Below are 20,147 nucleotides of genomic sequence, written 5' to 3'. Positions count from 1 at the left end.
TCTGTGATGACCTGGAGGGGTGGACTGGGGGGAGGTGGGAGGGTGGCTCAAGAGGAAGGCGATACACATAGAGCTGATTCACAATGTTGTACAGCAGAAGTCAACACAGCATTGTAAAGAAGTTACACTCCAATTAAAAACAAATTTTAAAGATCCTTTAAAAAGTCAAATGGTACAGCAAACAATCTCTAAGATCTTTTAGAAAGGGAAAGGTTTTATCAGACTGTCTAAGAAGTTTGGAACATCATTTGAAATAAACATCTTTTTAGTGCAGTTCAGAATCTCATTAGAATGAGCTGCAAACACATACCTAAATGCTAATACAAGTTCTTCTGTCAAGTTTGCTGGTCATGAGGATGGGCAGAGTCATTATTATTGTTGGTGTGTCTCCCTGAACCCCTTTTTGGGTCAGTTGTCTGCCCCCTTCTCCTGAAAATGCTCAGTCATGTCCGACTCTTTGAAATCCCATGGACTGTAGCCTGCCAGGCTCCTCCTCTGTCTGTGCGATTCTCCAGGCAAGGATACTGGAGTGGGTTGCCATTCCCTTCTCCAGGGGATTTCCCGACCAGGGATCAAACCCGTGTCTCCAGCATTGCAGACATTCTCATTCTAGCTATGGGATTCTTTACCAGCTGAGCCACCAGCCCTTCAATGCTCTGCTGGAAATTGGTCTCCATGAAGCAGGAGCTGTTAAACATCTTCCCATCACAGTGGAGGCAGCACACAGCCAGTCATTGACTGACAGATCTTTTAAAAATGACTGGTTCCCTTGTGTCAAAATGGGATGAGGCTGAAATGGGATGAGGCTACAATTCATGGATCAGGCTAAAAGTAAGTTCCAGTCAAGACTGTAAACTTGCCTAGCTCCTTCTATTCCTCATCTTGTTTCCTTCACTTTTTTTCTCTTTTCAGAGCATTCTATCACTAAATCATGAGCACCAAAATCACCCCTCCCACGTTCTGCTTTTAGGGAACCTGACTTAAGTCACGTGTTGTTATCTTAGAAATAGTAGTGTTCAGTGGAAAACAGTGTGGAGCTTCCTTTAAAAAAAAACCCAACTAGAAACAGAGTGATCATATGGTCCAGAAATCCTACCCCGACATATATCTGGGAAAGATGAAAAGTCTAGTTTGAAAAGGTACACGCACCCTAATGTTCATAACAGCACTGTTTACAGAATAGCCAAGACATGGAAACAATCTAAATGTCCATGGACAGAGAAATGGATAAAGAAGATGTGGGAAGTGTATACAATGGAATATTACTTGGCTGTTAAAAAGAATGAAATAATGCCATTTGCAGCAACATGGACGGACCTAGAAATTGCTATACTAAGTGAAGTAAGTCAGACAGAGGAGAAATATCATACTACATCCCGTATATATGGAATCTAAAAAGAAATGATACAAATTAACTTACATTCAAAACAGAAAGAGACTCACAGACTTAGAGAATGAACTTATGGTTACATGTGATGGACATGTACACACTGCTATATTTAAAATGGATAACTAATAAGGACCTACTGTACAGCACAGAGAGCTCTGCTCACTGTTATGTGGCAGCCTGGATGGGAAGGGAGTTTGAGGGAGAATGGATACGTATATGTGTATGGCTGAGTCCCTTTGCTGTCCACCTGAAACTGTCACAATATTGTTTGTTAATCGGCTATACCCCAGTACCAGGAGGAAAAAAGTCTAAAAAAGAGCTGGAGGGTTCTTCATTGAAAAGCAAGCCAGCCAGTGAGAAAACAAATCATTTATTGAGGGCTACTCGGTGTGTGAAGCACGTGATAGAAGCTGGAGAGGCATGCTTAAAGCCACACATCAGTGGACTTAGGACAAATCAAAGTGGTAGCCAGAAGTCCTTGGTCCTGCCATTGCACTGCAACCTGTTATCTCCACAAAACTCTGAAAAGTCAGAGTTGCAGAATACGGAAGATAAAATGGTAAGCTGGAACAGAAACTCTTCTTTTCTCACCAGGGCAGGAAGCTGTGGGAAGACCACCCCACCCAATCATCCATAATCCAAATTGCCCAGAGAGTTCTAGGGCTGGCGAGATACTGCATTTCCACATTAAGCTGAGAAGAGATTTCAGAGAAGGCTTCTGCAGGCACCTGCTTTCCTGAGATGTTGTTCCATTGTGTATTTGAAAGCAAGAAGGGACTTCAACCCTGTGAGAGAAATCAGAGTCAGAATCAATGGCAGGATTAGTACAGTTTGAACTCAGGAATCATATGTGTGTGGGCAGAGATAAATATGACAACAAAAACTAGAAGGATAAACATTAAAATGTTAACAAGGATTAGCTTCAGGCACTTTTGACAAACTCAAAAGCTATTCTCAGCTTCTTGACTATTGATATTCCCATTCTAGAAGCTAGAAAGCAGAACACTTGTTTTGTCAAATTCCTCTGTAACTATGAGTGTTCATGTGATACAGTTCTGACCAATTAGGTGAAAGGGAAATCCACTAAGGGGCTTCTGGAAAACCTTTTGTTTCTTGTTAAAGAGAGAGGGTTGAAAGGTGAGTTTGCCACTCTGTCCAGTCATTCTTCTTCCTGCCTTGAACATGGTCATGATGACTGGAGCTATGACAGCAACCTTGAAACCATGAAAATAGTTGATGAAAAGTCAGCATGTTATTAGTGATATGGAAAACTAGGAAGAGCTTAGATCCTTAGCAACCTCACTAAGCAACAGAACCAATACCAGCAATGCCTAACTCTGAGCTTCTATTCTTGCAATAAAAAGAATTTCCTATTTATTTAAGCCACTAGATCTTAGTTACTTGTTCTTGGAATACATCAGAGGGGAAAAAATAACAAGACATTCTAGTAGGAGATGGAAGACCACAAAAGATAAATGCAATAAATAAGGAAATTGTAGTGTTAGAAAGTAGAAAGTACGGAAAAGAAAATCAAGATAAGGGGGTGGGAGAAGCATGAATACCTGGGTAGGTGAATAGGAAGCTGCACAAAATAGAGTTATCAGAGAAAATTCTATTGAAAAGAAATGACTGGAACAAAGATTTGAAGGAAGTGAGGGAGTTGTCTATGTGGGTGTCAGGACAAAAACATTCAAGGCATTCAAGAACATTCAATTCAAGACTCCAAAGGAGGAAGTGAGCCTGGCATGTCTGAAGAATCTTGAGCAAGCCAGTGTGGGTGGAGCAAAGTGAAATGAGGGGCCTATTAATAGAGGACAAAGTCAGGAAGGAAAAGAGAGTCAGAGCAGACAAGGCCCTGTGGGCTACAAGGAGGACTTTGGCTTTGACTCTGAATAAGGTGGGAGCCATGGAGTGTTGTAGGTAGAGAAGCGAAGATATCTGACTTGGGTGTTCACACGCATCTTCCTGTTGCTTCAAGAAGAACCAACCAAAGATAAGTCAGGGAAAAGATTAGAGAGGCAGCAAGGTAGACCTCTTCTGAATTCATTTCCATCATCCTGGATAGAGACAATAGGACTTGGACCACAGTAGAAGGAATGAAGGGAAAGAGAGGCAACCAGATTCTAGATCTATTTTGAGGAAGAGTCAACAGGATTTGCCGATGGAGCAGAGATGAGGGAAGGGGAGAGGAAAAGCAGAGTCAAGCAGAGTCAATGTTAATTTCACAACTTCATTCTTGAACAATAGAAAAATAGAGGACCCTCTGTGGGAATGAGAGGTGGGGGAATCTGATGATGTAATATATTCCAAATGAGATGTTCATTTGGGCCAGGTTACCTCTGAAACATCTATTAGATATCTAAGTAGGCATTTGGTAGCTGGTAGGTTAAGCCTTCCTCAGCAATCAATGCAAAGAAATAGAGGAAAACAACAGAATAGGAAAAACAAGAGATCTCTCCAAGAAAATTAGAGATATCAAGGGAACATTTCATGCAAAGATGGGGTCGATAAAGGACAGAAATTGTATGGACCTAACAGAAGCAGAGATATTAAGAAGAGGTGGCAAGAATACACAGAAGAACTGAACAAAAAAGATCTTCATGACCAATATAATCACGATGGCGTGATCACTCATCTAGAGCCAGACATCTTGGAATGTGAAGTCAAGTGGGCCTTAGAGAGCATCACTACGAACAAAGCTAGTGGAGGTGATGGAATTCCAGTTGAGCTATTTCAAATCCTGAAAGATGATGCTGTGAAAGTGCTTCACTCAATATGCCAGCAAATTTGGAAAACTCAGCAGTGGCCGCAGGACTGGAAAAGGTCAGTTTTCATTCCAATCCCAAAGAAAGGCAATGCCAAAGAACGCTCAAACTACCGCACAATTGCCCTCATCTCACACGCTAGTAAAGTCATGCTCAAAATTCTCCAAGCCAGACTTCAGCAGTATGTGAACCGTGAACTTCCAAAATGTTCAAGCTGGTTTTAGAAAAGGCAAAGGCACCAGAGATCAAATTGCCAACATCCGCTGGATCATGGAGAAAGCGAGAGAGTTCCAGAAAAACATCTATTTCTGCTTCATTGACTATGACAAAGCCTTTGACTGTGTGGATCACAATAAACTGTGGAACATTCTGAAAGAGATGGGAATCCCAGACCACCTGACCTGCCTCTTGAGAAATGTGTATGCAGGTCAGGAAGCAACAGTTAGAACTGGACATGGAATAACAGACTGGTGCCAAATAGGAAAAGGAGTACGTCAAGGTTGTATATTGTCACCCTGCTTATTTAACTTCTATGCAGAGTACATCATGAGGAACGCTGGGCTGGAAGAAGCACCAGCTGGAATCAAGATTGCCGGGAGAAATATCAATAACCTCAGATATGCAGATGACACTACCCTTATGGCAGAAAGTGAAGAGGAACTAAAAAGCCTCTTGATGAAAGTGAAAGAGGAGAGTGAAGAGGTTGGCTTGAAGCTCAACATTCAGAAAACAAAGATCATGGCATCTGATCCCATCACTTCATGGGAAATAGATGGAGAAACAGTGGAAACAGTGTCAGACTTTATTTTTTTGGGCTCCAAAATCACTGCAGATGCTGATTGCAGCCATGAAATTAAAAGATGCCTATTCCTTGGAAGGAAAGTTATGACCAACCTAGATAGCATATCCTTAGTTTAATAAAGTTCTGAAGGAAAGTCTTAAGTACTTTTGCAAAGGGGTGGAAAAGGGAATGTAAATATGAAAGTAATATGTGGATGTTAGGCTCACCAATTCCTTGGAAGGAAAGTTATGACCAACCTAGATAGTATCTTAAAAAGCAGAGACATTACTTTGCCAACCAAGGTCTGTCTAGTCAAGGCTATGGTTTTTCCAGTGGTCATGTATGGATGTGAGAGTTGGACTGTGAAGAAAGCTGATCACCGAAGAATTGATGCTTTTGAACTGTGATGTTGGAGAAGACTCTTGAGAGTCCCTTGGACTGCAAGGAGATCCAACCAGTCCATTAGAAAGGAGATCAATCCTGGGTGTTCATTGGAAGGACTGATGCTAAAGCTGAAACTGCAATACTTTGGCCACCTTATGCAAAGAGTTGACTCACTGGAAAAGACTCTGATGCTGGGAGGGACTGGGGGCGGGAGGAGAAGGGGACGACAGAGAATGAGATGGCTGGATGGCATCACCGACTCGATGGACATGAGTTTGAGTGAACTCCGGGAGTTGGTGATGGACAGGGAGGCCTGGCGTGCTGTGATTCATGGGGTCGCAAAGAGTTGGACACGACTGAGTGACTGAACTGAACTGAGGTTATATGAGTATAGAATTCAGGAGACAACGCTGGACTGCACGTTATTTAAATTTTGGGGGTCGTTGCTAATAGATGGTGGTGTAGCCATGAGACTGAATGAGATCCATTGTGTAGAAGACAACGTGCACTTCGATGGAAAATGATGTGTTGTCAGGAGATACCTCCTCTGGGTTATCTGGCCCTGATCTATAGTGGAACTACTTTATAATTTTATCAATTTCAAACAATTGACAGTGATGGGAAATAATTCCATGGAAAAAATAGTTTTGCCTCTACTTGTGCATTCATTTTGATATTATTGAGATTATATATGTATTATAATTAATATATTAATACATAAACACATTTATGAGTTTTATGTGTAATTTTATGTAATGAAAATGATTCTATATAACTTCTGAATATTTAAATTATATGTAAATTATATATATAAAATAATATGAATAATTATATATAATGTCTATATATTTAAATTTTAATGTACAATTTATATATAATATAAATTTATATTTATATAGTATATAATTTGAAATGCACATATTATGCAATATGAATAATTACATATACAAAGTCTGTATATACAATTATATGTATAATTTATATATTAAATATAAAATTTTTATATACTAGATGTATTTATACTTATATATCAGTTCAGTTCAGTTCAGTTGCTCAGTTGTGTCTGACTCTTTGCGACCCCATGAATCGCAGCACACCAAGCCTCCCTGTCCATCACCAACCCCCAGGGTTCACTCAAACTCATGTCCATTGAGTTGGTGATGCCATCCAGCCATCTCATTCTCCGTCGTCCCCTTCTCCTCCTGCCCCCAATCCCCAGCATCAGAGTCTTTTCCAATGAGTCAACTCTTCGCATGAGGTGGCCAACGTATTGGAGTTTCAGCCTCAGCATCAGTCCTTTTGTACTTCTATGTATATGTATACTTATATGTCGGAGAAGGCAATGGCAAGCCACTCCAGTACTCTTGCCTAGAAAATCGCATGGACAGAGGAGCCTGGTGGGCTGCAGTCCATGGGGTCGCTACTAGTCAGACACGACTGAGCGACTTCACCTTCACTTTTCACTTTCACACATTGGAGAAGGAAATAGCAACCCACTCCAGTGTTCTTGCCTGGAGAATCCCAGGGATGGCGGAGCCTGGTGGGCTGCCGTCTGTGGGGTCGCACAGAGTCGACACGACTGAAGCGACTTAGCAGCAGCAGCAGCAGCATATTTATATGTATTTATACTTATATATATTTATATTTATTAATGTATAGTTGGGCTTCCCTGGTGGCTCTGTGGTAAAGAATCCTCATGCCAGTGCAGGAGACATAGGTTCAATCCTTGGGTTGGGAAGATCCCCTGGAGCACGAAATGGCAACCTACTCTAGTATTCCTACCTGGGAAATCCCATGGACAGAGGAGCCTGGCAGACTATAGTCCACAGAGTCACAGAGAGTGGGACATGTCTTAGAGACTAAACAACAATAATAAATATAAAATTTATATATTATAATATGAATAATTAGATATAATGCTTGTTTACAGTTTTGTGTATAATTACATGATATATAATTAGTTATATTATATATATTACATTTATTTACCAATGAGGAAACCGGGCAGATGTTATAACTGGTTCAAAAGACAATACAAAGAACATGCTGCTGCTGCTGCTGCTGCTGCTAAGTCGCTTCAGTCGTTTCCGACTCTGTGTGACCCCATAGACGGCAGCCCACCAGGCTCCACCGTCCCTGAGATTCTCCAGGCAAGAACACTGGAGTGGGTTGCCATTTCCTTCTCCAATGCATGAAAGAGGAAAGTGAAAGAGCATACATATATATAAATTAAAAATAGAGTAATATTATGTATTATGTGTACATTTTGAACATTGTATACATTATATGTATGATGTAATACACAGACATGTCTGTTCTTTGCATTCTCTTGTGAGCCAGTTACAACATCTGCTCATTCCTTCAATGATTAATAAGCAAAAATAAAATCCTTAACATATGCTTATTTCATATCCATGAGTCATGATTTTATCTTTTTTAGTTTGCACAGCTACTGAAGTGCAGAGCTGGGATTTAAACCCAGGCAGCCTAGCTCCCCAATCCCCACCTTTAAATACCACAGTTTATCAAACGAGTTAATACACATGAACGTCAAAGCTATGGTTTTTCCGGGAGTCAGGTACGAATACAAGAGTTGGACCATAAAGAAGGCTGAGCACCAAAACATCGATGCTTCTGAATTGTGGTGGTGGCGGTTTAGTTGCTCAATCGTGTCTGACTCCTGCAACCCCATGGACTGCAACTAGGCTCCTCTGTCCATGGAACCCTCGAGGCAAGAACACCGGAGCAGGTTGCCATTTCCTTCTCTGCTTTTGAACTGTAGTGCTAGAGAAAACTCTTAAGAGTCCCTTGGACAGCAAGATCAAACCAGTTGATCCTAAAGGAAACCAACCCTGACTATTCATTGGAAAGACTGATGCTGAAGCTAAAGCACCAGTACTTTGGCCACCTGATGGGAGGAGCTGACTCATTGGAAAAGACCCTGATGCTGGGAAAGATTGAGGGCAGGAGGAGAAGGGGACAACAGAGGATGAGATGGTTGGATGGTTACCACCAACTCAATGAACATGAGTTTGAGCAAACTCTGGGAAATGGTGAAGGACAGGAAAGCCTGGTGTGCTGCAGTCCACGGGGTCACAAAGAGTTGGACAGAACTGAGCGACCGAACAACAACAAATGCTTAGCTTATAGCAGGTACTCAACACGTAACACTCGGTCTGACCAGAACATGCAGACAACACACAGTCTCTCACCGTTTTGGAAGTGGAGGGAACGGATGACAGTAAGATCCCTGAGGTCTGGGTCTCAGAGCTGGGTTTAGTCTTCCTGGTCATGCATCTTCTGTACTCTTCCCGTACCTGAAGGTGGATACACACCATGGGGAGATGAATCATGCTTAGATACAGGGGGAGTGTGTGTGGCAAGCTCCCTGGAAGGAGCGGGGCTGGGAGGGCAGCAGATACGCACCTGGCGGTTGAGCAGACAATGAATGAGAAAGATGAAGGCACCCTGCAAGCTGTTGATGATTGTGAACAGATAAGCCATGATACTGGCCACAGGTCCAATTTGGAAAATGCCCAACACCCAGGAGCACCCCAAGATGAAGATCTGGGCAAAGGCTTTGAAGGTCAGTAACCTGGAGGGGAAGATTTGCAGAGGATATAGTTCTGGCTGTCATCCTCACGGGCTACCGTGCTCCCAGGTATAGTCTGAGGCTGCCACCACGTGACCCATCACCTGGGTGAGAATAAATGTGGAACACAGGTTCCAAGCCTAGAGGTAGGGAAGTCAAATCCTACAGCCATTGAAAAGGCAATTGGCCTACAGGTACACATGGTCACAAAGATGTGTGGACACATGTATTTAATGCAATATTGCCTATGGTAATAAAAGGCTGGACATAAAGTAGCCAAGCCAAGGAAGCAACCTAAATGGTCATCAGCAGACAGAGGCATGAAGAAGATGTGGTACATATAAACAATGGAATATTACATAGCCATCAAAAATGAAATCATCCCATTTGTAGCAACATGGATGGACCTAGAGATGATCATACTAAGTGAAGTAAGTCAGACAGAAAGACGAATACCATATGATATCACTTATATGGGGAACTTGAAATATGGCACAAATGAAGCTATCTGCAAAACAGACTCACAGACACAGAGAACAGACTGTGGTCACCAAGGAGGAAGGGGTATGGGGGAGGGGTGAACTGAGAGTCTGGATTGGGGTGTGTGTTCAGTCACTCAGCGGGGTCCTACTCTTTGTGACCCCACGGACTGTAGCCTGCCAGGCTCCTCTGTCTATGGAATTCTCCAGACAAGAATACTGGAGTGCTCTTCTCCGGAGGATCTTCCCAACCCAGGGATCAAATTTAGGTCTTCCACATTGCAGGTGGATTCTTTATCATCTGAGCCATCAGATCATTTAAATAAACTTTGTTCCATCCTTACACTGAAACAGTATATCTTTTAAAAAGGTATTGTCAACAGATTTTAGTATTGGAAACACCGGTTCCTCCTAGCAATGGTGCTAAGGCATGCTTCACATGCCTTCCTGGTCTAAACACTGTGCTATATTCCGTTTGGAGTGCGGGACCAGGCTTACAAAAGGTACTCAGTGGATATTTGGGGAAAGAAGGAAAGGAGACTAGAAGATGAGGGGAAATGAAGGCTGGACTGTACCTGGTGTCTTTGAGTGTGGAGACTTCCGCATTGACACTAGAAAGCTTCTGCCTCAGGATACATAGTGTCCAAGTCAGGAGGATGGAATTGACCTACAGAGCCAAGCAGAAGAGATGGAAAGACTGCATATACAAACGGATGATGGCCAGACCATTTATGAAAAGAGAACTTTGACCTATAGTCTGCAGTAACCACTCCAGGAAGCCAAGCAATAACTCCTTCAGCAACCGACCCCAGATGATCAGGATTTGACTGATCACTGACAGCCTCCCTCATATCTTCCTCTGCTTCCAACTTAGGACCAAAAGGAGAAAGCCAGTATATAACCCTAACCAATCACCTAGGATGCCCTGCATTTAGTCAGCCTACCTGTAGAGTCCCTGTGTCAACAGCCTCTGAGCAGGGCATACCTGAAGCCTTCCCTTTTTTCGTCTATAAAACTTTCCCACTCATCTGTCTGTTTTTGAGTCTCTGACAAAAGCCAGTGATTTGACAAAAGAAAGTGGCTGACTCCCTTACCACGTGTGTTCGTGCTCAGTCGCTCAGTCGTGTCCGACTCTTTGCAACCCCATGGACTGTAGCTTGCCAGGCTTCTCTGCCCATAGGATTCTCCAGGCAAGAATACTGGAGTGGGTTGCCATGCCCTCCTCCAGGGGATCTTCCCGACCCAGGGATTAAACCCACTTTTCTTACATCTCCTGCATTGGCATGTGGGCGCTTTACCACGAAGCGCACCTGGGAAGCCCTGGGTCTCTTTGATCCTCTTCCAAAACACACCAAATGAAGCAATCAGCTTACCACTATAATTGTGCACACTGGCCCCAGGAAGCTCCAGATGAACCCCGTTTCTGTATTCAGCCAGCAGCTATGAAGAAAAACAGGAGTCAGTCACTGTATCAAAGTCCTAACCCTAAAATGACTCACGCCCTGCCAGATATGCTTGTGGAAGAGTACTGGAGGATGACGTTGAAGTGAAAATTTTCACGATGGACCAGGTCACATTTCAGTTTTCTTCTTTCAGACCTTCATCCTTAGTGAACGTTCCTGAAATGTTCTCTTAATGCCTGGGATAGAGATCACTTCTTAGTTCACAATCTTTGTACTCCCTGTCTCCAGAACTCTCCACGGTACACTTTGTCATTCAATTCTCAGCTCGAATATCACCTCCTCTGAAAAGTCACACTGTGTCTGGTCCTTCCCTAGCAGAATTTTCTACTTTTTTTTCTTCATAACAACTATCAGTATCATAAATTATCTGCTCAGTTGTTTGCTTATTTGTAAATTGTCTATCTTTCCCTACTAGACTATGAGCTGCAGGAGAATTTGGACTTTGAATGTTTTGTTTATCTCTGAATACACAGCACTCAGTGCAAAGCCTGGCATGGATGAGGCATTCTGTAATTATTTGTTAATTGAAATGAAGTGAGAAATGGAGTGTTTCCTGCCATATCAGTAAACAAGGATGTCAAGCCATCAGTGATTCCAGCCCTCCAAAAGTGAATTTCTGAGCCTGAAGGGCGATCAGGAAAAACAATACCTGCTCTCAAGAGTTGGACCATAAAGAAGACTGAGAGCTGAAGAATTAATGCTTTTGTACTGTGATACTGGAGAAGACTCTTGAGAGTCCCTTGGACAGCAAGGAGATCAAACCAGTCAATCCTAAAGGAAATCAGTCCTGAATATTCATTGGAAGGACTGAAGTTGAAGCTGAAGCTCCAATACTTTGGCCACCTGATAAGAATAGCTGACTCATTGGAAAGGACTCTGATGCTGGGAAAGATTGAAGGCAGGAGGAGAAGGGGGAAATAGAGGAGGAGATGGTAGTCTGGCATCACTGACTTAATGGACATGAGTTTGAGTAAATTCCAGGAAATAGTGAAGGACAGGGAAACCTGGCGTGCTGCAGTCCATGGGGTCACAAAGAGTTGGACACGACTGAGCGACTGAACAAATGTAACTACTATCTTCTCACATAGAACCTTTGATAAACCTACCTCACTCTAAAACAGACCATGGCAGAATATTTCTAAGCCATAAAAAGGGACGAATTTGGGTCAGTTGTCGTGAGGTGGACGTACCTAGAGCCTGTTATCCAGAGCAAAATAAGTCAGAAAAACAAATATCGTATATTAATGCGTATACACGGAATCTAGAAAAACGGTACTGATGAACGTATTTGCAGAGAAGGAATGAAGATGCAGATGTAGAGAACAGATTTGCGAACACAGCGGAGGAAGGAGAGGGTGGGACGAATTGAGAAAGTAGCACTGACATACACACACTATCTTGTGTAAAATAGATAGCTAATGCACGCATGCTCAGTTGCTTCAGTCGTGTCTGACTCTTTGCAATGGACTGTAGTCTGCCAGGCTTCTACTGTCCATGGGATTGTTGGTGAGAAGCCGCTGGTAATACAGGGAGCCCAGCTTGGTGCTCTGTGACAACCTAGAGAGAGTGGGGTGGTAGAAGAGAGGGAGGCTCACAAGGGAGGGGACATATGCATAATTATGATCAATTCACGTTGTTGGATGGCAGAAAACAACACAACATTGCAATGCAATTGTCCTCCAATTAAAAACTAAATGAAGAAAAGGAGACCATGGCAAAAGAATGGTGGCAATGATAACATGCGTAATACGTTACACTGTGCCAGACACTGTAAGCAGACTGCAGATACTAACTCATGTAGCACTCCCAATAACACTACAATACAGGCATTGTCATCAGCCTGCATGTAACAGATGAGGAAATGAGAGCATACAGAGTTTAAGTAACTTGCAGCATAGCTAGACAGTGGTGTAGCCAGGATCCAGACCCAAGCAAGTTGGCTCTAGAGTCCACGAACTGAAAACTTGGCAATCAAGTTTACTGTTTACATTGCCACAACCCACAGATACTATAGTGCAATGGCTTCCAGATTTGTGCAGTGCACAACCTGTGCTACTGCCCATGGCAGCCCTGAGACCTACAGCACATAAAGTAAGAGCTCAGTAAATGGTAGCCATGACTACTGCTCCTGTTATTGCTCTTTTGTGTGTTCATTTAATTATCCCCATGGAATAATTAATAATAACAATAATTTTCAGGGAAAGAGAAGAATGTCACTTACCGATTATACATCCCATAACCCTGTGGTTGTAAGCCAGCAGAGACAGCCACCACCAGCCCTGGGAGCCCATAGCCAAAGGCACAGAGGTACAGCATCTTGATGTTTCGAGAACTGAAGTAATTCACCACTTTCAGGTTCCTGACCATAAGGAAGAGCATCACAGCCTCCACCAGCATCCAGAAGAAGCACGCAAGGAAAAGGTAGTGCAGAAAGCCTGCGATGAGGGCGCAGCCCATCTGCAGAGGAGAATCAGGCACCTTCAGTCTCCCTTACTCCAGGGAGTATGTTCAGAGGAAGAGGGCAGAGAAGCAGCTCCTCTGCTGCTGTTGTTGTTTCTTTTGATAGGTAAGAAGTAGACTTATTTAGAGTGTGCATTATTTATTTAGAATGTATATCTATACATTCCATATGGCTTCCCAAGTGGCTCAGTGGTAAAGAATCCACCTGCCAATGCAGGAGATGTAAGACACGTGGGTTCTATCTCTGCGTTGGGAAGATCCCCTGGAGGAGGGCATGGCATCCCACTCCTGTATTCTTGCCTTGAGTATCCCATGGACAGAGGAACCTGGTGGGCTACAGTCCATGGGGTCACAAAAAGTCAGACATGACTGAGCATGCACACCACATACCACACACACACACACATTCCATGACAGAATTCTGTCCATCTCAAAAGGCAAAAGCAGCTGTGGTTAGTTTTTATGGGCTGGGTAATTTCCTAGGCTAACAAGTAGGAAGATTACTTCAACTTTATACTTGGGGGAAGGAGCAGGGATTTCCAGGAATTGGGCCACTGCCCACTTTTTGGTCTTTAATGGTGGGCCTGGGTGCCTGTGGGTGGTCATTTAGCATCCTAACGTATTACAGTAGTGTGTAATGAAGCTCAAGGTCTACTGCAAGTTGAATCTTGTGCCATCTTGGACCTAGTTGGCTCTAATCAGTTTATATTGTATCCTCAACAGCTATGTCATTCTTTCGAGATTGTGTCCTGCCTCCTTCCCTGAATCATGTTGATGTCTGGCAGAAGCCAGCACAGAACTGTAAAGCAATTCTCTTCCAATAAATTTAAAAAAATAAACCATAAAGGGGCTACTTTGACTGGACTTCCCCAAACTCAGCCTCTTCATTCATTCCACAAATATTTATAGGTATATTCTTAACTACAGGTAGTTCCATCCCTTTAGTAGGGACACCAATCATTCTGATTTCCCTAGAAATGAGTTTTCTCAGGATGTACAACTTCCAGTGCTAAAACTGGGAGTTTGAGAGAAAAACAGATAGATGACCACGCTACTTTAGGGAATGTTTGAAGATACAGGGGTAGGGGGAGGAGAAGGGGTCCACAAACTGCAGCCATGGACTGGTTGCAGGTTTTGTAATTAACATTTCATTGACACACAGCCTTCCCCATTTATGTATTCTCTATGGCCGCTTTTAGGCTTCCCTGGTTTCTCAGCAGGTGAAGAATCCGTGTGCCAATGCCAGGAGATGGGTGGGGGGAGGTTCAGTCTCTGGGTCAGAAAGATCCCCTGGAGAAAGAAATGGCAACCCACTCCAGTATTCTTGCGCTATGGACAGAGGAGCCTGATGGGGTACAGTCCATGGCATCTCAAAGAGTCGGACACGACTGAGTGACTAAAAACAACATGGCTGTTTTCATGCTAAAATGGCAGAGTTGAGTAGTCGCCAATAGAGACCACAGCATCTGCAAAATTAAAACTACTTTTATCTGCTTCTTTACAGGAAAATTTTGTCCACCCTTGGTCCCATGATGAGAGGTGGGGTGTGGGGCCCAGGAAGTGAAACATCCCGTAGTGAAAGGGTAGTTCTGCTTTAAGAATGATCACCCCACCGGATGTGTCAGTAGTGCTTCCTTTGGAAAGACCCCGAGAACCTACTGTTTCTGCCACAGTTATTGGAGCTTAATTGGCCAAAAGTTCTTGCTCTCATGGGACACACAATCTTATGGAAGAGGTAGACACACAATAAGTAAAACAACAAAAAAAATCAATACGATTTCAATTTTTTTTTCAAATATTAATAGGTGCTGGGGAAAGATACAAGATAGAGTGATAAAAAGTAGAATTTCTCACCTTTGGATGCAACCAGAGATGATCACACGAAGTGAAGTAAGTCAGAAAGAGAAAACAATCACTATATGATATCATTTATATGTGGAATCTAAACTATGATACAAATGAACCTGTCTGCGAAACAGAAACAGACTCACAGACATACAGAGCAGACTCACTGTCGCCACGGTGGGGGGAGGGAGCGGGAGGGACTTTGGGGTTGTTAGATGCAAATTATTGAATTTAGAATGGATAGACACAAGGTCCTACTGTACGGCACAGAGAACCATGCTGAACATCCTGTGATAAACCGTAATGGAAAAGAATATTTAAAAAGAATGTACATATGTATATAAACGAGTCACTGTTGTATAGCAGAGATTGCCACAACACTGTAAATCAACTATATTTCAGTTTTTAAACAAAGAATTTCTCAACTGTAGCATTACTAATATTTATAACACTGCTACTGCTGTGCTGTGTGCGGTCATGTCTGACTCTTTGTAACCACAGAGGAGCCCACCAGGCTCCTCTGTCCATGGGATTCCCCAGGCAGGAATGGAATGGGTAACCATTTCTTCCTCCAGGGATCTTCCTGATCCAGGGATTGAACCCAGGTCTCCTGTGACTCCTGTACTGGCAGGGGGATTCTTTACCAACTGAGCCACCTGGGAAGTCCCTATTTGTAACACTATTGCCTTATTATTTTCTGCTATGGGAAGACAGGGGAGACTGTCCTGTGCATTGTGAGATGTTTAGCAGCATCCCCTCCCGGGTGACAACTAACAACATCTCCAGATATTGCCAAGTTACCTCTGAGGGCACAGAATCAGCCCAGGTAATAACCAAAGGCTTAAAAAATAGGAAGAGAGACCACCCCCATACATAACATGATCAGGAAAATCATTCTAAACTGAGACCTCTCACAAGAAGGCATCAACTAGAAGCTAGCCGATGAGTACGGAAAGAGAGAAAAGCATGTGCAAAGGTCCTGAGGTGGAAACTAGCACTGAGGGAGAGGATGAGCAGAAGCAGATGGGGAAATGATGGGGATGGATGGGGACAAAGCCTGAGGGATTCGAGACCTGGTTGTCGGTCTTGTCCACACCGGTGAGAAACAGTATCTTGGCCAAGAAGAGGCATATGCAGAGGTGCAGGTGGATGTAGGTGTTCTGGTTTCGGATGGTGCGACACAGAAGGAAGGTGATGATGGCCATGGCAAGACACACCAGTGAGATGATCGTGCCCACATGACTGATGAGGTACAGGGTGAACTCCATCTGTCAGAAAAGAGATACACTGTTGGCCTCAGAGAAGGACCAGTATAACCCGAGGCAGGAAAAAGAACTATCCAGACTCCTGGCTTGGGTGTATAGAGCTTGGAAGTTTTTTCTCCCTCGGGCGCTCGGTGTGAACTAGATATTGTTCATCATCACCCTTCAGCATCCATCAGCACCCATTCTCATCCCTGTCCTATGCCCTATTTCTATAGGGTAAGACATCTAAAAACTACATTTCCCATAATCTCTTGGGACTAAGGTCCTGAACATCATTTAGCTTCTCCAGTGAGATGCACACAGGAAGATTTTAAAAGGATGGAGGCAGATACCAGTTTTCTGCAGACAGGAGTGAGCTATGGCTGGACTCCACATTCTGACTATCTGATCTTTAACTTCATGGATGTGGGGTGAAATGCCAAAGGAGGGGTGATCTTGAAGCCAAATTCAACTGGCAGAACCCCTGACTTCAAGTCCTCCATCCCTTCCAAGAATTCTGTGAGCATCCAAGCCCCTGTATTAAATACTTTACTGCTTGACATACCTTGAGAGTTTCCTGTTACCTGCACGGAACCAGGACTGATAATAGGTGTTCCAAGATGCTCCAACTTCCAGGAGTGGAGGTGACAAGTTGAGTCCTTCCCTATGTCATTATTTGTAATTAATTTTATTGGGGTGCTTTCTGTGTGTTAAAGACATGCCAGGCACCAGCTTCTCTATGATGTTGTGATGTAGTGGTTAACACTACAATTCTGCCAGTTTCTGGCTGTTTAAGCTTGGGCAAGATACTTAACTGCTCTATGCCTGTTTCCTCCTCTGTTAAAATGTGGATACTAACAGTTACTATCATGGGGAATAGTTCCAAGAGGATTCAATGAAAATGCTTAAAGTACTTACAACAGTGCAGAAAACATGCATAAATGTTCATTCTCATCATCATTTTCCTCTTTTTCCCTAATTAAATGCTGATGCTTTTTATTTTTTATTTTTGTCATTTGGCCACACATTGTGGTATCTTAGTTCCTAGACCAGGGATTGAACCCAGGACATGGAAGTGAAAGTGCTGAGTCCTAATCACTGGACTGCCAGGGAATTCCTGAGCCATCATTTTTCTCTTATTCTCATTTTTAAGATGAAAAAATTGGGCTCAGCTCAGAGAGGTTGAGTGATGTGCCAATGGAAACACAGCTATGAAGTTATTGAGATGGGACTTGAAACTAGGCTAGACTTGCCCTGGATTGAATTTTCTTAAGTCTTAAGCGTTACATTCCTTTAAGTAGCAATTTAGGACCTGCTTGACAGAGAACTGAACTTGGGATCCTGCGATAGACAAGGATACCCATCACAGCACTAATGAGCATGTCTCTCCTCTCTACCAAATCTAACTTCTCACCAAGGCTTATTTCATATTCCACCTCCTCCCTGATCTAACCCCAGTTCTCAGTGACACAACTCGCAGTTTCTATAACACAAATTGTTGCACCATCTACAGTCAGACTCAGAGACAGTGCAGGTTCAATTCCAGACCGCCGCGATAAAGCAAATATTGGCAATAAAATGAGTCACATGAATTTTTATCTCCCAGTGCATATAAAAGTCATATTTACATGCCACCAGACTCACCATACACATTTAAAGTGTATAATAGCATATGTCTGGAAAATGTAGATACCTTTATTAAAAAATACTTTATTGCTAAAAGATGCTACCATCATCTGAGCCTTCGGTGAGTCATAATCTTTTTGCTGGTGGAAAGTTTGAGATATTGCGAGAATGACCAAACTGTGACACAGAGACATGAAGTGAGCAAATGCTGTTGAGAAAGCGGTGCCAACAGACTTGCTCAATGCACACAGGGTTGCCACAAGCTTTCAATTTGTTTTCTCTTTTTTGAAAAAAAGTGATATCTGCAAAGTGCGATAAAATGAAGTATGCCTATAGACAATTTTGTAGAAAGAGACCTCTGGACTCAGACCATCCTGGGTTTGAATCCCATCTGTACTAATTACTGGCTTCATGACTAAACAGCCTATTGAGGTCCAGCCTCCTGTCCTGAAAAGTGCATCTAAAAACAGCTAAAGAGTCAAGCACATAGTGTGTGTTAAGGCACTTCAGTCGTGTCTGACTCTTTTTAACCCCATGGCCTATATCCTGCCAGGCTCCTCTGTCCATGGGATTCTCCAGGCAAGAATACTGGAGTGAGTTGCCATTTCCTTCTCCAGGGGATCTTCCCAATCCAGGGATCAAACCGACACCACTTTACATCTCCTGCACTGGCAGGTGGGTTCTTTACCACTAGTGCCACCTGGGAAGCCCAGGTGCCCTGTAAGTGGGGTTTGTGGTTATTATCGTGCCTGCCCCTGTTTAGGGTCAGTTCTCATTTCATATACAAGTGTCACGGCTTCTCAACCAGACCATGAATTCTCTAAGGGCAGAGATATGGCACACACCCTCTCTGTTCCCGTGACTCCCTCCCACAATGCCCAATTCCATGAGAGTCACACGATGACTGCTAATCAGTATTTTCCCATTGGATTTGAAGACCCAGACTACAGAGCGTCATTACTGACCGTGACCTCCCCAGAAGCCATGATGACAGCCAAGTTCACCATCCGGTTACAGCCGCAGACAGTATGCGTCTTGGAAGCTTCGAGGAGAACACAGCCTGATGGTGTCCATCTGCCTCCCTCCACATCCGGTTTCCAGGAAACGCAGATAGCACTCTCAAAATCCTGCTTTGGCTGAAAATTCAGAGCCTTTAGTTACCTGAGAATCCATCTTGAATGGATTCAACCTGACCAACCTCAAGAAGATATGGGCATGTTTTGTACGGAATGGAGAAAAATGCTGATACTTCAACGTGCAGTGATGAAAAGAAATGACTCGGGTGCCAGACCTGTATCCATTACTAACTTGGTTATAATTAATATAAATACAGTTCATGTAAATGTTCCTGCATCAACGTTACTTAATCTAACCTCAACCTTGCCCATTGATGAATGGAAAAATGCCACATTGAAATAGAAGAGCTCATTTTTCTAGCAGTGGATTTTGGGAAGTGGTTGAGTTATCAGAAATTGTGGACACTTGCTGCTTAATGTTGTCACTAAATCGTGTCCGGCTCTTTGCAAATCCAAGGACTTTAGCCCAGCAGGCTCCTCTGTCCATGGGATTTTTCCAGGAAAGAATACTGGAGTGGGTTGAGAGGGAATGTTCCAACCCAGGGATCAAACCCACGTCTCCTGCATTAACAGATAGATTCTTTATCACTGAGCCACCAGGGAAGCTCTGCTTAATGGGTCCCTGTCAAAAAATGAGAGTTAAGCCAGTAGAGGATGTGGAGTTCCCAGTACATAGCTGGGGCCCCAGTGAAACCCTCGTCACCAACCTTGATGTTCTCCAGAGTATAGATGACTGGTTTAGAGAACCCATCTTTCTTCCTTCCTGTTATGATGCCCCCAACAACACGAGAATTCAGCTTCAGCTTCTTTTTGGAGTTGTCCCAGGGGATCTGAAGATCTTGCAGGAAGCGCTCATCCAAAATAGACTCCATACCCGCAAAGGAAACGAAAGCCACCCCGTTGATCCCTGAAATTTCCCCAAAATTAAAAAAAAAAAGCCAATCATTTGCTTAGTAGCTATTACAGATGACCCAACTCGTCCACACATACACACACATTTTAATATCTCACTGTTTCTGCACCTTCACTGGCCTCCTCTGAG

General features: G+C 43.2%; 1 protein-coding gene across 2 annotated transcripts in view; it reads right to left on the bottom strand.

The window, feature by feature from the left end:
- Positions 1 to 1,744: 1,744 nt before the first annotated feature.
- The window catches only part of ADGRE1 (adhesion G protein-coupled receptor E1), a 78,521-nt gene continuing 60,118 nt past the window's right edge, over positions 1,745 to 20,147 (bottom strand). For both annotated transcript variants that reach the window (XM_088838936.1, XM_055429771.2), the window contains 9 exons: positions 19,813 to 20,012; positions 18,995 to 19,165; positions 16,233 to 16,427; positions 13,076 to 13,311; positions 10,765 to 10,831; positions 9,967 to 10,058; positions 8,747 to 8,915; positions 8,533 to 8,637; positions 1,745 to 2,175 (listed from right to left, as the gene is read on the bottom strand). In XM_088838936.1, coding sequence (XP_088695062.1) covers positions 2,170 to 2,175; positions 8,533 to 8,637; positions 8,747 to 8,915; positions 9,967 to 10,058; positions 10,765 to 10,831; positions 13,076 to 13,311; positions 16,233 to 16,427; positions 18,995 to 19,165; positions 19,813 to 20,012 — 1,241 coding nt within the window. In that variant the 3' untranslated portion in view covers positions 1,745 to 2,169. The remainder of the gene's footprint in view (positions 2,176 to 8,532; positions 8,638 to 8,746; positions 8,916 to 9,966; positions 10,059 to 10,764; positions 10,832 to 13,075; positions 13,312 to 16,232; positions 16,428 to 18,994; positions 19,166 to 19,812; positions 20,013 to 20,147) is intronic.

Source organism: Moschus berezovskii, chromosome 8 (assembly GCF_049115385.1).
Source record: "Moschus berezovskii isolate FMDL1 chromosome 8, NW_MosBer_1.0, whole genome shotgun sequence".
In the NCBI taxonomy this organism is placed as follows: domain Eukaryota; kingdom Metazoa; phylum Chordata; class Mammalia; order Artiodactyla; family Moschidae; genus Moschus; species Moschus berezovskii.
Note: the sequence above shows the minus strand (reverse complement) of the source record. Positions and strands in the feature narration are given on the sequence as shown.